A 15,757-nucleotide genomic window follows, 5' to 3' on the forward strand; every position below is an offset into this window, starting at 1 on the left:
TTCAGGGAGAAGCTGAGCGAGCTTCGTCGGGAGAAGCAGAAGCTGGTGGAAAAGATTATGGACCAATACAGAGTTCTGGAGCCCTACGTGCCACCTTCGCCTTGGAAGGCCAAGTACTGTTCAATAACACAGTCGAACACAATCCCTTTTGTGACACTGATTGAAAAAAAACAACAACAACCCATCCAAAGTCACAAGAAAGTGCAGCTAGTCGCTTTTGAGGAAAAAAAGTCGGCAGATTTCATAGCAACACTGCTCCTCTGTGTTCTGTGCTGTGTGAAACTGGCACCCCTCCCTCAGCACCTGTTCTCACCCTCTTGCTCACACAGTTCTCCAAATATAGAGGCAATGCATGCTTGCTTCAAGCTGTTAATTTGTCACTCCCAGTTGAAGTCTACTTTAAAAGTGATACATAAAACAAAAGAGAATTAAACATATATTTACACAAACATGTAGAATCAAACCTTATAATAATAGAAGTTCGCTAGCTTAACGCTAAGATGCTAACATGCCAACACCATCGTCAGGCTAAAGTATATTAAAATATATGTTACGGGAATTATAAAGCTTTTAATACCTGCTACTTAAACACACACGTATAAAATTTGTGTAAAACTCACCTCTAGTTGCGTATTATTTTTGGTTTGCAAACGGTCTGTATGGACAAACGGAATGATCTATGTTGTGCTGCATGAAGATCTTTGACTATATAACGCTTGGCTACAAGCTGAAGACTAGTTTACTCCACAGCGTAAGGCGGAAATCTGTTCTAGGAGGAAATGCCGCCTCCACCTCCTCAATCATCCAATCACAAATATAATAGTGTTTGTGATTGACGTGGTTAAAAAAAAGTCCGGAAAACATTTGATTTTCGTCCAAAAAATGCTATTTACACTATTTGTTATTTATTGAATTGTAGCGTCTCTTTACTTAAAACAACGAACAGTTCTGTGGGAACTATTACTGGAGAGCAGTTGAGGACCTTTTCTGCCTCTCCTTATTGCTCTTAATTACACTACATCTTTTTCAGTAGACATCAGTGGTGTAGACCTTGTAGCTCAACGTGGTACTGCACTGTGGGCGCGTGATTCTAAAGTTGGGACTTGCCTGTATACTGTAATAATATCCCATGCCAAACCATATCTTACTATGTAGTATGTAAGGAGCATTTTACTCCCATCCTGAACACATTTTCATGCTGCCCACTGCATTGTGTGAACCATCATATTAGCTTTTCACTGTGCACTCTCTGCCCTCGAAGGAAATCTAACTGGATTGCAGACCAGATGAAAAAGCTCATCAAACCCCGGGGAGGAGCGCGAGAGGGACGCGGCCTCGTCACGGCCGCCGGCAGCGTGGACAACCTAGCCGACGGAGCCCAATTTACATCAGACACACCTCGGCGCGGTGAGGGCCGCACACCCCAATGCTCTGTCTGCCTTTCGTAAGGATATTCTAACACGCTTGCCCCCATCAAGTGCGGCCACAGGCATGCATAGACATCACCTCATGACTAGCAAGTGAGCTTGACACCCATTGCACTCCTTTCTTCTTAAATCTTCCCTCGTGTGGTTGCAAGGATTTGCAGGACTTAATTTTTCCTTTATGCATTCTGACATTGTAATCTACTTGCAGAGATTTTAAATGAAAATCTGCAGGCAGCATTTAAGTCTATTATTGTCACTGTTCCGATGGAAAGGACTACTACACACGTCATTTCCTCTGCTCTGCAAACACTTGCCTGCTCATCAGTTCTCACTCGTTTTGTGTGCAACATTGAAAGATTACCGGTACTTCATATCCAAACACTTCTTCCTACGATCGTATGGCGACCAGTTCAGGGTGCCCCCCGCCTCTCGCCCAGAGTCAGCTGGGATAGGGACTAGCACGTCCGCGACCCTAGTGAGGATATGCGGTATGGAAAATGGATGAATGTATGTAGTTGGGAAGAGGAGCAACACAAATATACATAAAAAAACATTTCTTAAGGAATGAAATTATTATATTTCATGGTAAAGTCTAATTGATTTAATCGGGGACAGGCAACAAATACAAATTTTTTTTCCTGTGTTCAAGTTAGTTTAGATTGTATTTTTAAAATAGATTGTATTTTTAAAATATTTAATCAGATGAATGTGCAGGACACTTTGATTAATAAAAAAAAATACTTTACAGTTAATTTGATGGTTTTTATTGTACAACTATACAGGTACATTTCCCCGGGACGCCAATGACACCGATCCGGTTTATTTTTTTAAATTTCTGCATCAAAAGAATGCCACTTGTTTATAGTCACAGTGAGCGCTCTCCTGCCTGTAAGAATAATAGCATGATCAACTTTATCCAAAATGGCCCCAGTTGGAAACTTGCAATTAACGCAGTGAGCAAAGAGGGTCCCTTAAGGCGCTAATGGCAGTGGTTAAGTCTGTCTTTGATAAGCTGAAAAGGAGTCTTTGTATAAATAAACCTCCGCTGAGATCAGTCGTCAATTTATTATTAGCTTCTGCTTTAATCTTTACCTCCTCAACCGTGTGTACAATTGACTTCTTATATGAATTAATGCAGCGCTATCAAAAGGCAATCATATTCTTCATTGAATTACACTGATTACTCATTGGATTGTCTGAGAGGAGTAAAAGTTGAATGACACAGGGTGGTTTTGATGCATAAAAAATATCAAAATGTCTAACATGACTAATAGATCAAGAGAGAAACCTATTGTAAATAAAGGGTTAAATAAAAAAGTAATCCATTTTGGAAAAGATACAAAGGAAGGTTAACGCCTGCATTACTTCCGGTTTAGTGTAATTTTAAGCTTAATCGATAAAATCAAACTAATCTGTCTCGTAAAGGGGACCCATGTCACTTTTCATGTGTATAAAATTAGGGAAAGTGACGAGAAACTTTATCAGTCTCGTAGTCTGAAGGTTGCTACACTTTATGAAATTTTGAGTTCTAGATGACAGAGGCTTACTTAAAACACTCAGAACACACACAAAATACAACCATGAGTGGAATTTTATAGAATATTTAATGACATCTACAAGGGATCTAGAGGGAAACACACAAAAGGGTCTAACTAAAGAGCGAAAATAACACTAATAATGATAAAGAGAAGTAAGGGGGGAGCGGTGGCCGAGGCCAGCCCGTGGCTGGCTAGGTGCCAGCCAGAACACAAAGAGATGGAAAACAAACGAGAGAAAAAAACAAGAGCAAAGAGTTAAATGTGAGTGTGAATGGTTGTTTGTTTCTATGTGCCCTGCGATTGGATGGCGACCAGTTCGAAGGTAGCTGGGATAGGCTCCAGCAGCCCGCGACCCTCGTGAGGATAAACGGAACGGAAGATGAATGAATGAAAGTACTGTACTACCAGTATAGTGACCATCACTGCAAAAATGTGTTTATAGATATTGTGACAACTTACCAGTTAATTCTGATGCATTGCTATTTATTCAAATGTTACAGTGCGTTATAAACACCAATAATAAAGAGCAACCTCTCTGACAGCGGAAATCAAAACTGAGCATTATTATCTTTGAAAAGTGAAATTTTCAGACAGACTGTAAGAAGGAAAAATGTACTTTTTATGAAAATCATTTAGTTCATATAATATGCGCAACATGACTACCATTATTTTGAAAACACATTTCGTTGCATGGCCATTACTGAGGAACACGTATTAGCACACTGACTTATGTATGTAGTGGTGTTGGTGATAAGTTCCTTGAGATGATTTATGTTTTGTCTTTACGTGGCCCCAAAGATAAAAATCAAGCGGAGTGAGCTCTGGGGATCTGGGAGGCCACTACACATGACTAAGCCAACTCTTCTAAGCATTTGGAACCTGTCACTGATGCAAGTGAACATCATAAAGACATGGCGCACCATGTTGCTGAAAGTAAACTGGGAAGGAAAAATCTCTTATGTTAACATTAAGATTTCAATGGAGGACACGCATTTAACTGTGATTTCAAAACAATGGTAGTCATATACCTGTAGAGCATATTATATACTGTAAATAAAAAAATATATATATTTTTCCTATGTGAAACTTACAGGACACCCTGTATATAATTATGATAGTAATACTAAGAATAATGGTGACAGTAGCACCCGAGTTACTAATCTATAATATTGAGGTGTGTTTGCGTAAATATGCAGAGGGGAAAGAGGCGACAGCAGCTGGGTGCATCATGGGAAATCACCCATGGGTCTCAGCATACAGTAGCATAACTAAGGCATGATTTACACAATGGTGAGGACGTCTGACTGCAGCCTTGTAGAAAGAATTTGGAACAGTGCCTCTGGATTGGCAGACTGGGGTGGTGGTCCCCCTTTTTAAGAAGGGGGACCGGAGGGTGTGTTCCAACTACAGGGGGATCACACTCCTCTGTCTCCCTGGTAAGGTCTATTCAGGGGAGCTGGAGAGGAGGGTCGCTGTAGTGGGCCACACAAATTAATGTGGTGGGTCAGAGCTGACTCCCCCGCCTTGAGTTTGACACCAGTGCCTCAGGCTACATTTTGTCATTGGATTATACGTTTATAAAGACCTCAATAACGTACAATCACTGCAATTCATTCAAGATCAATTTGTTTTCTGCATTATAAATAAAGATTATATTTGTAATAAGGATTTTTGTATTCCTCTCATTTTGCAGATCCTTGCAGTGCTCCAGGTTCCCCATGTCCCTTGAGAAAAGCTCCACTCCACACAGAGCCGGAGATTTCTTCTCCCACTAATCTGGTCCCACGCAGCGGCTCTAGGGGTCGTCGTAAACTGGGATCCCGTCACGGTTGGGGTTTGACCCGAGTTGGCGCCGGAGCTTCTCAATCCTTCAGTCCGGGCGACCAAAAGACCCCGCCTCTCCACCGCCTTCTCTCTGGTCAGAACACCTCCACGGTCTTCTGGGAGCAAGAGCGTGATGAAACTAGCGCTCCCCAGCAGGAGGCGGAGGCCAAACAGAGTAGTCAGGGGACCCCCGAGGAGAAGACAAGCGGAGGTATGGAGGAGGAGGGCAACAACGACACAAGATGAAGCTAATAGGCGATGAAGTCGGATATGATGCAATATTAGTCTTCTCTGTCTTGTAGATCATCAACTTTCCAGCAATGACCTCTTAGAAAGAATTTAATCATGGACTTGACTCCCTTTATTTGTATTTAACTATTGCTTTAAGACATATTTCTGAAAAGTTTACTCTCTAAATGCACATTTGTCACAGTATTTTGAATACTCATACTAACTGATGACCTTTTTATGTACTTCGCCCTCCCCAAAACTGTTATATTATTTTTCATCAAGATAAATATAAATAAATATATACAACACTGATTGATTTAACAAAGTGTTGACTATGGTGGTTGGTTGGAGTTGGCAGTGGAGGCAGCACAGTGCCCAAGTGGTTAGCACATCTGCCTCACAGTTCTGAGTTTGAGGGGTCAAATCCAGGCTCTGGCGTTACTGTGTAGCGATTGCACGTTCTCCCTGAGCTTTCATGGGTTTTCTGCAGGTACTGCGGGTTCCTCGCACATTCCCCAAAAAATGCATGTTGGGTATATTGAAAACTCTTAATTGTGCATTGGTGAGTGCTTGTTTTCTCCATCTGCGCCCTGCGACCGATTGCCGACCAGTCCAGGGTGTTCACCGCCGCTCACCTGAATTCAGCTGGGAAAGGCCCAAGTTCACCTGTGACCCGAATGAGGTTAAGTAACATAGAAAATGGTTGGATAGTTTGCAGTGGTGTAGAACTGTACTGCATCGGACTGCAGGCTGTTCCCAATATTTTGGTTATCACATTTAGCTAATTGGTTGACGCAAAATGCAGTGCTATTATTCACCACTACGAACTAAAACAAGTCGTCATTAGATCGCAGAGTATACGCCCAAAAAAAAAAAAATAATCATAGTATTTTCATGGAAGTAAGTATTTAAAGTGGAATACTATTGTTTTCTAAGCCTTTTGGAATTCCTTTTCATGTTCCAAGTGGCATCCTGGTCGTTGAGCACCTGTGCATTAATTAAGTGTCTCGTACCGTAGCTAAGCAGTGAAAGAAGCGTTCAAGTGGAGCAGACAAGTGCACTTAAGCAGCACCACGCTCGCACTGCGTCATCTCGTCTGCAATAAACCTTTATAGGATTATCTCAAATGTCCCGGCTTCCGCCGCTGATTGATCTGCTCCGAGTTGGCTCACTTCAAGGTAAAAAGGGGAAGCTTATTAGAGCCCAGGTGCTTGCTCATCATGTGGAATATTAACTCGGAAACAAGGAGAAATTAAGCTCTGTGAAAGTGACGCATCGAATAAAGGTTGCGCCACTTTATTTAAGTGTCAAGGCGGGCTTCAAAGGAAGAAACATCTCCTCATCTCCTTTTGCAGCCTTATCTTTTTGCTGCATGAGTGCGCAGTTGGATCAACAGGGAGAAACCTGGGCCATCTGGCTCACATGAGGTTCATTTTAGGGCTCCTGTAAAGTCAGTCAGCAGTCTCATGCTAAATGATCTCATGACTCACTTGCACCAAATGGTTCGGGTGCAGAGCTGCCACTCAAAGACAGATGAGGGAGGGGGCAGTGGTGCCATTACAGAACTGTACATGGCAGGGGGCTCTTACAAAAGAGGGACAGCTTACAAGAAACCTTTTCTCACAGTGAGATAAAATGGAAAAGAAAGAATGTATCAATCTAAAAAATCCATGATACATTTTTTTTGCTGTACAGTGGTGCCTTGACTTACGAGTACGCCAACTTAAGAGTTTTTCAAGTTACGAGCCGTCATTCGGTTGACTTCTCATTATGTGTTCGGAACAAAAATTTGGGGTGCAAAATAAGAACACTCGCAAGGGTCTGCTGTCGACCACAACTCACACGCAGACGCTTACACGCAGACTAACCAGCGAACCTGGCTCCAGCTCCTGAGAGCACCCTCTAGGCCACCATTCTGCATTCCAATCTCAGCTCAGTTCTCCTGTGTGGTCTTTGCATGTTCTGCCTGGGCCTGCGCAGGTTTTCTCGGAGTACTCCCCCCTCCTCCCACTTTCCACAAACATGCATTTAATTGAGGGCTCTACATTTTCAACAGGTGTTTTCTTTTTCTTATATGTGAACCGTGATTGACTGGCGGCCATTCCAGAGTGTACCTTACATGGCCAAATTGGGATTAGCTCCCGGCTCGCCCTTATGAGGACAAACGCTTTAGAAAATGAATTAATGGATGATTTCATTGTTTTTCTTTTCTTTAAAGGTCTGTGCATTTGCGTGTAGAATACACAATGGAATAGCTGACGAGCTCACAAAACAAGCCAGAATCCTGATCAGCGAATGATGAATGGACTCCTAAAACACCTCGCCAGGTTTGCAGTTTACATGGTGATGTCATTCCAAACAAAGTCTTCATCTGTCACTCACTCTGGGCTTTGTTACGAGTTTGAGACAACACAAGCAGAGCAAAAACTGTGCGACGCATTTGCAGTATTGCAATTTAAAATTCCTCGTCGTGTGTCGAGAAGCTCCTCACGACCGCAGGCTGTTGTGAGGAGGAGGAAGGGAGATGATCAGTTTTCACTTTGACCTTTGTTCATTCAGCCAATGCTCTTCGCTGAAGCAAGAAGACGAGAGCGAAATCATCCAAAAAAGCCCAGGAGAAAGTAAATAAAGTAAAAAAAAAAAAAGAAAAAGAAAAAAAGTGGTTAGATACCATTGTTGCTACGTGATTCCTAAAGCAACGAATGATGGATGTGCGCCCCGGTTGACAACGCAGTGCAGATCTGAAGACGCGGTGCCGCTTGCTTCAATTCTGAGAACCTGCGGGCTGTAACATGATTGGCCAACATCACTTTTCCAACCAAACTTCTCCATTTTTTTTGGTCCCCCTCATTATTTCCCTCTACCCTCTTAGCCCCAGTCCTTTCCTGAGCCATCACATTTGAATGACCGTGTCTCACTAAATGGCCTCCGCTGAGCAAAAACCTCACTTGGCCACTTAGCCCGCTAACTGAGCTGGCTAGGCATCATAAATACTGAGAACCGCACTGGATGTTTGTTAATTCGGGCGTGTCCTTGCAGTCTGGCTCATTCTTTTGTATCAGCACCATAGAATGACAAGAAAGGCTTTCTATTCTATTCTAGTCATAAAAACATTGTGGGACTGGAGTGCGGATTGATCAAAACGTTTTCGTTCAAAGTTTGTTGTCTTTGCCACTATATGGGAGCAGGACAGAAGAGAGATGCTCTTGCATGGAGAGGTGGCAAGCTAAATTAGATTTTGCTCGAGGCAGCAGGAGGAAGGTCGGAGGGAAAACAACAAGTGATCCCGTGACCTCTCCCTCTTCACAAAACTGTCACAATCCCGCAGCTCTAACCAGGCTTTTACTCAATGAGGTGAGCTTGTGCATCCATAACTTCTTCCTCTCTCACCCCGTCTCCATCCGTCTCTCCATCCTGCGCACCCCCGCCGCCACCACCACACCCTCCCTCCTTCCTCTCCCCGAGTGTATTAACGGGCTTGGACGCACTCAGTAAAAAGCTGATTTATTCCCTCTGAGGTATCGATCGTTTTTTGCATTAAAGATTATAATTCATTACCTCGCCCCCTTTTAATACATTAAACACTCAAAATAAAAATAAAACAGCCCCTCCTTCCACCACTTCCACCTAGACTCGCCGCATCCCAAGGGTACGGGAAAACACTCACGTTGAGATGTCCTGCTTGTTGTGCTGTAACGCCGATGTCCCCCTGAGAAGCACTCACACAAAAGTATCCATGGTAAAGACGATGACTATAGATGCTTTATTTTGTCACATATAACAATGACAAGTGATACAGTAAGTGCTTTTGAGCGGTACCTGAGGAGCAGTGGGCAGCTACCAAGGTACCAGATCCAGTTCTTGACTGCACATCTTGGCAGCTGGTGAGAAATAAAATTTACATCAAACAGGCCAGTGGTTCTCAAACAGTTTTCACCAAGTACCTCCTGAAAAAATAACGACGCACCACCATAATGACCAACATTAAATTAAAGAGCGCAATTATGCTCAAGTTTCAAAGTCAAAAAGGAGGTAAAAGGTACTGTAACATTATGCACACTGCACTTACATATGGGAAAAATGAAGAACTGTACTTAAATAATACAATTAAAATGTATTGCACATTAGTTAAGTCACCATTTGTACTGACTTAAATGTTTGAAACAAACGGTTCTAAATTAGATTAAATACAACTGAACTTTAACAAATGTACTGTTCTGGGATTTGAAACAGTTTAAAATATAATGTTTTACCATACTTCTTTACATTGTGTTGTCATCCAAGAAAGTTGAAAAAAAAAATAACTATCCCGTTTGGACAAAGTAAGGAGGAGAAATTACAGATAATCTGTTTTTAAATGTTGGGAGAAAAACTAAAAATGTGTCCAAAAAATAAATACTCAAGTCCAGATAGCTGAAACAGCGACTTAAGTACAGAGTTCCCATCACATTAAACAACAACAGAACGACGATCTACAGTTCTTGGCATGTGGCTGTACAAAGCAAATCTTATTCGAAAGGAGACTGAGGGCAGTGGAAAAATGGACCACTGCAGCAAAGCGGAACTTTGGCGTTTAATACTGCAGCGTCCACAGCTAGGGCACACCAACAAGGTAATCTGTCGCCGTAATCTGGCGGAGAAAATGAATGGATGGGTTGGGCGAGTGACACAGTCACTGCTAATTTACCAAGTCACTCTCCTTTTTGTTGTTGTTGTTGTTGTTGTTGTTGTTGTTGTATGCTCTGGTCCACAGTAGGTCTCGAACCTGCAAGTCCTACGACAAACATATTGAGTATCGTCACCCTAAGGAACACTAAAGCTTGCCTGCAGCAGATCTGTGTGTTTCTTACGCGCTGTCTGCCAGTGCACTCGCCCTGTGTAGGAAAGTCAGGATTTAAGAAGCACCATGTCCCCTCTATTGATTTTGGCCCAAATGGTCAAACCAATTCCCCCGCAACAAAATAAGCTTGCTCGTCCCCCCGTCCCATGACCAGGACAGATTGACTTTAGAGGACTTGAAGCGCAATCTCTCAGATGTTTACCTCTTTGGAGTGTCACTCCCTCATCATCTGTCCTTCTCCCCTTCCATTAAAGGACTCTTCCACCTCCAAGCTCCACTCATCCCCCGCACACTTTACCTTCCTCCCCAGTCGGCTCTCTTTCCCACTGACAGGCTTTCAGACAGTAAATCAGACACATTGATCCAGCCCAGCCCAAGTGTCCTGGATTCTGCTAAAAAGCCATTTTCATTTCACAAGCAGTTTACTGGCCGGGGCAACCCCACCTCCTCCCACATAAACAAACATCACTCTTGTCCCCCCCCCATCACCCTCTCATCCGTACACATCAACCATCACACCCTCAAGTCTCATCCTCATCCTCGCCAGGGTAACGCTGCCATTTTCTCATATGTTTGCACAAAATACTGTAGTTCATTCATTCATCCGTCCATTTTCCGTACCGCTTATCCTCAGTAGGGTTGCGGGCGTGCTGGAGCCAATCCCAGGTGGCTCTGGGCAAGAGGCGGGGTGCACCCTGAACTAGTCACCAGCCAATTGCAGGGCGCATATAAACAAACAACCATTCACACCCACATTCACACCTACGGACTATTTAAAGTCCTCAATTAACCTACCATGCATGTTTTTGAGATGTGGCAGGAAACCGGAGTGCCCGGAGAAAACCCACGCAGGCACGGGGAAAACTCCACACAGCCGAGGCGGGATTTGAACACGGGTCCTCAGTACTGCGAGGAGATGTGCTAACCAGTCATCCACCGTGCTGGCCCGAAATAGTTCACTGTTAAAGAAATCATGAGGTACACTTACCCTGCACAAAGCCTAAAGGCAAAATGACCCCAAAATGTTTGAAAAAGCTTAGAGTGCAGTGCACTATTGCACCACTGCAACCTACAACCATTATGATAAACAGATAAATTAGCAATGACTGTGTCAATCCAAACTATTGATATATACTTGTATCGGACAAGCACGCCGCAACTTTGAGGCGTCACAGAGACTCGTGACCACCTGAGAACCCCCACTCCACGCTGCCCTGCTGTGAGACGGCGACGAGGGCAATGCCTGAGATTAATATTATTTTAAAACCAATTTACTCAACTTTGTAGAGAAGATTCCGGCTGGTGGGCGTGGCCTTCTCCAAGTCGGCACTCCCTCTTCCTATGCCCCGCCCCTGGGGTATTTAAAACTCTAAACTCACACCTGGTTTTTCTTCAATCGAACCTGCCTCGTTTCTGCCTGAGGTCTGGAGGAAAACCACCCCCAAAGACCAGCTGATCCGCGTTTGTGAGTCGACACTGCAATCCTGACTATGATGTATGATGTCAGTGCGTAATAATTGTGGGGAAATTACTCGCTTCATACGAAATCCCAACTTTGCCTTCTCTTGCTCTCACTCAACGCATTAACTTATTAACAACGCTCACTTATTGTAGCCTAGCGACCACACACAATGTCCTCTTTTCCAGTTCCGTACGCCTTATTTTCTTTCTTTCGTTTACCCTCAGTGTTATTTTCTTTTTGTAGCTTGTAGTTGTAGTTGTGTGTTTCATTAAATATACCATACAATTCCACTCGTGCTCGTATTTTGTGTGTGTTCTGAATTTGAGTCATCCTCTGTAACCTTGGAAAAATAGAGAGAGTGTAGCAACCTACAGATTTAAAAAGGTTTGTCGTCATTTCGTCAGTTTAACTTGAAAAATTGAGACATGAACAACTTGAAAACTTGAGACATTAGTTAGATTTTTAACAATTAAAACAAAATTACGATAAACCGGAAGTAACACAAACGTCGTTCCCGGCTTATTACTTTATCCATCCATCCATTTTCTGAGCCGCTTCTCCTCACTAGGGTCGCGGGCGTGCTGGAGCCTATCCCAGCTGTCATCGGGCAGGAGGCGGGGTACACCCTGAACTGGTTGCCAGCCAATCGCAGGGCACATACAAACAAACAACCATTCGCACTCACAGTCACGCCTACGGGTAATTTAGAGTCTCCAATTAATGCATGTTTTTGGGATGTGGGAGAAAACCGGAGTGCCCGGAGAAAACCCACGCAGGCACGGGGAGAACATGCAAACTCCACACAGGCGGGGCCGGGGATTGAACCCGGTTCCTCAGAACTGTGAGGCTGACGCTCTAACCAGTCGCCCACCGTGCCGCCCTTACTACTTTATCCTAAAGTAATTACAATTCTTATTTCATATATAATCGCTACATACTAATGATACTTTATTTTAGAGAAGGCATTTTTTTATTTGATTCAGCTCTTGTATTGGATCTCATTACATGGAGCATGTGTACCTCATGTTGTGGCCAGTGAATGGTCGAAACATAACCTAATATGAGGAGCAATTCAAATGTCAATATCTATCTATCTATCTATCTATCTATCTATCTATCTATCTATCTATCTATCTCTATCTATCTATCTATCTATCTATCTATCGAATCTAATCTAATCTAATCTAATCTAATCGATCTAAAAATAAATCTCCCAGGGGGAAAAAAGGCTTTCACAAGCTTGTATGAGAACTTTTGAGATTGATGTGTGAAAGGATTTGAGTATATTTAAGCATGCATTTGAGTATGGCGTGAGAATGGATGTGACATATGTTTATGCGAGTTTATTTGACCAATATGTGTGCACAACATCAGAATCAGAATAATCTGTCAAAAACACACAAGGAATTTGTCTCCGGTAGTTGGAGGCACTCTAGGATGACAACAGACAGTCAATTGACAGAGAACACTTTTGAGACAAAAAGACACAAAAAAAAACAGTCACTGAGCAATAAAAGGTTGCCAGTAATGTGGTAATGCTGGTACAATTTTTTATTTTCTTTCTGACAACTGTGCAAGAAGATGCAGAGTCCTCTAACAATTAGAGCAGTTTGAAATGACTAATAGAACAATAGTCCAGTGCAATGACCATTGTGCAAAGAGCGCCAAGACTTCAGGAAATGTATGCAGTTTAAAGTGCCTAGTCGTGCGATAATCTGGGACAATGTTGATTGTGCAAATGTTGCAGATGTTACTCAGGCATATGAGTGGCCAGTATTGGTCAACAACAGATATGCAAATAGTGCAGCGTGGCGAGACTACTACAGTGAGTGCACAAGTAATGTATAATTGGCCCGACATAAATGTGACAACAAACTCAAGACAAAAAATTGTCAGCATGTTGTAATGGAATTGGAAGTTAACTGTTTAAGAAGTTAATGGCAAGAGGGAAGAAGCTGTTGGAATGTCTGCTTGTTTTAGTTTGCATTGTTTGGTAGCGCCTACCTGAGGGAAGGAGCTGGAAGAGGTGGTGACTAGGATGTGGAGGGTCCAAAATGATTTTGCATGCTCTTGTCTTAGTTCTGGCAGCATGCAAGTCCTCAAGGGTGGTTAGGGGGGTAACGACAATCTTTTCAGCAGTTTTGATTGTCCGTTGCAGCCGGAGTTTGTCTTTTTTGTAGCAGCACCAAAACAGACTGTGATGGAAGGACACAGGACTGATTCGATGACTGCTGTGTAGAACTGCCTCAACAGCTCCTGTGGCAGGCCGTGCCTTTTTGTGGATGGAGTTGATGTTGATCTCCCACTTCAGGTCCTGAGAGACCCATGAATGCGAAGGTCTTGACACAAGGCAGTTGGACAGCGTGAGGGGCAGCTGTGGCAAAGAATGCCTCCAGAAGTCCACGTTCATCTCTACAGTCTTGAGCGTGTTCAGCTCCAGGTTGTGTCGGCAACACCACAGCTCCAGCCGCTCCACTTTCTGTCGATACGCAGACTCGTCACCGTCTTTGATGAGGCCAACAACTGTGGTGTCGTTTGCAAACTTCAGTTTTACAGCCGGGTGTGTTGAGGTGCAGTCGTTCGTGTAGGGAGAGAAGAGCAGCTGAGAGAGGATGTATCCTTGGGGCGCCCTGGTGCCGATGGTGCGCGTGGATGAGGTGGCCTCCCCCAGCCTCAACTGCTGTGTCCTGCCTGTCAGGAAGCTGTAAATCCACTGGCAGATGGGAGGCGAGACGCTGAGCTTGAGAAGCTTGTAGGAGAGGACTTCGGGGATGATGTTGTTGAACGCAGAGCTGAAGTCCATGAACAGGATCCTCACGTAGGTCCCGCCCCGTCGAGGTGTTCTAGGATGAAGTGCAGTCCCATGTTGACTGCGTCATCCGCAGACCTGTTTGCTCGGTAGGCAAATTGCAGGGGGTCCTGCAGGAGGCGTTCAAAGGACTCCATAACTACAGATGTCAGGGCAACAAGCCTGTAGTCATTCAGACCTGCGATTGCAGTGTCCTTTTCAAATCTGCAGTAGAAGTTGTTCAAGTCGTCGGCTAGTCTTTTATTGTTCTCAGCTTGGGGGGTAATTGGTTAGTGATTGTAATGAATGCCAGACTGATTTAGAGTCGTTAGCGGTAAACTGTTTTTCTAACTTTACTGCATAGTTTCTCTTTGCAATGTTAATTTGTTTAGTCAGCTGGTTTTTAGCACGATTATACAGGGTACCATCCCCACTTCGATATGCGTCCTCTTTAGCCTGCCGAAGTTGCTTACGTTTGGAATGGAACCATGGTTTGTTGTTATTGACCAGTGCAAAATGACTTTGTTGGTAAACAGAAACCGATATAGGATGTGACAGTGTCCGTATAGTCGTACAGGCTGCCATCTGAATTGATATTGAATTCTCTCGCGGCTGCTCTATTCCCATTTACAACCACGTAACTGATAGCCTGTAGTTTGAATTGTGCCTCGTAAGCATGTCTCTTCGCTGATGCCATTTTCGGGGGTCCTAGGCCAAACAAATGTTGTTTTGCAGCATACCGGTAGTACAGTGTACCTACCGGAGGCGTGGCGGAGGTAAGCATACGTACTATCGCTGCCATCGTACATAGTGTACGTATTACGTCCCTATGTCGGCCGGAAATGGTCCAACAGTCAAACAAGCGGTTCTGCAACCAGTGATGCCAGTAACGCATTATTTTTTCCGGGAAAGTAATTAGACTACAGTTACTTCTTTAAACTAACAATGGTTACTTTTGCATCATCAAAGTCTTTCACCAAATACTAATTTGTAGCTGGTGATTCGAACAAAGAGCAGTCCATCTGTGCAGAAGCATTTAACTGAGACGACAACGAGTACTTTTTAAATTGTTATTTATTTTCCCCCCCCCCAACAAATAGAAGAAAGCGATTGGGAAATGACTGTTTATTACACAATGCACAATGACGGTGCAGTACCATAAAAGTGCAAGTACCATAAAAGTGAAAAAGTCGCCACACTATTTTGTTATTTTCCTTAGTAAAAAGTGTATTAGATTGTTGTTACTTTTTTATTTAGACATGAAGATTACAGTTTTATTGGCGTGTTACACATGCAATGCATTGTGGGTAAATTATTCATACCAAAGTGAGCGGTCATAATTCGTTCACGGAGGGTAAGGACTGCTGCACTGAAGCACTTACAATACTTAGCTTAAACAATATTTACAATGAAAAGTGAGAACTCTCAACTTCGTCTGTGAGCTGGTTGAACGCGCTTGCACGGCTGACGTCACGTAGTAAGAAAAAAAGGTTTTCTCGCTCTTCGCGTCAAAATTACTGTGGTGGGAGCAAGTGTGTGTGTCACTCACTTTCACGTTTACGTACACACACGCACACACACACACATAGTTGCCTTCATGGAACACAATCGGCAGTGTACTGTGAATGGTGTGCTTGTTTACGTTTA

General features: G+C 43.4%; 1 protein-coding gene across 3 annotated transcripts in view; it reads left to right on the plus strand.

Moving 5' to 3' along the window:
• The window catches only part of ccdc88b (coiled-coil domain containing 88B), a 55,082-nt gene extending 49,631 nt beyond the window's left edge, over positions 1-5,451 (plus strand). For all 3 annotated transcript variants that reach the window (XM_061685543.1, XM_061685545.1, XM_061685544.1), the window contains 3 exons: positions 6-113; positions 1,262-1,407; positions 4,659-5,451. In XM_061685543.1, coding sequence (XP_061541527.1) covers positions 6-113; positions 1,262-1,407; positions 4,659-5,035 — 631 coding nt within the window. In that variant the 3' untranslated portion in view covers positions 5,036-5,451. The remainder of the gene's footprint in view (positions 1-5; positions 114-1,261; positions 1,408-4,658) is intronic.
• Positions 5,452-15,757: the final 10,306 nt, after the last annotated feature.

Source organism: Phycodurus eques, chromosome 9, assembly GCF_024500275.1.
Source record: "Phycodurus eques isolate BA_2022a chromosome 9, UOR_Pequ_1.1, whole genome shotgun sequence".
Taxonomy (NCBI): domain Eukaryota; kingdom Metazoa; phylum Chordata; class Actinopteri; order Syngnathiformes; family Syngnathidae; genus Phycodurus; species Phycodurus eques.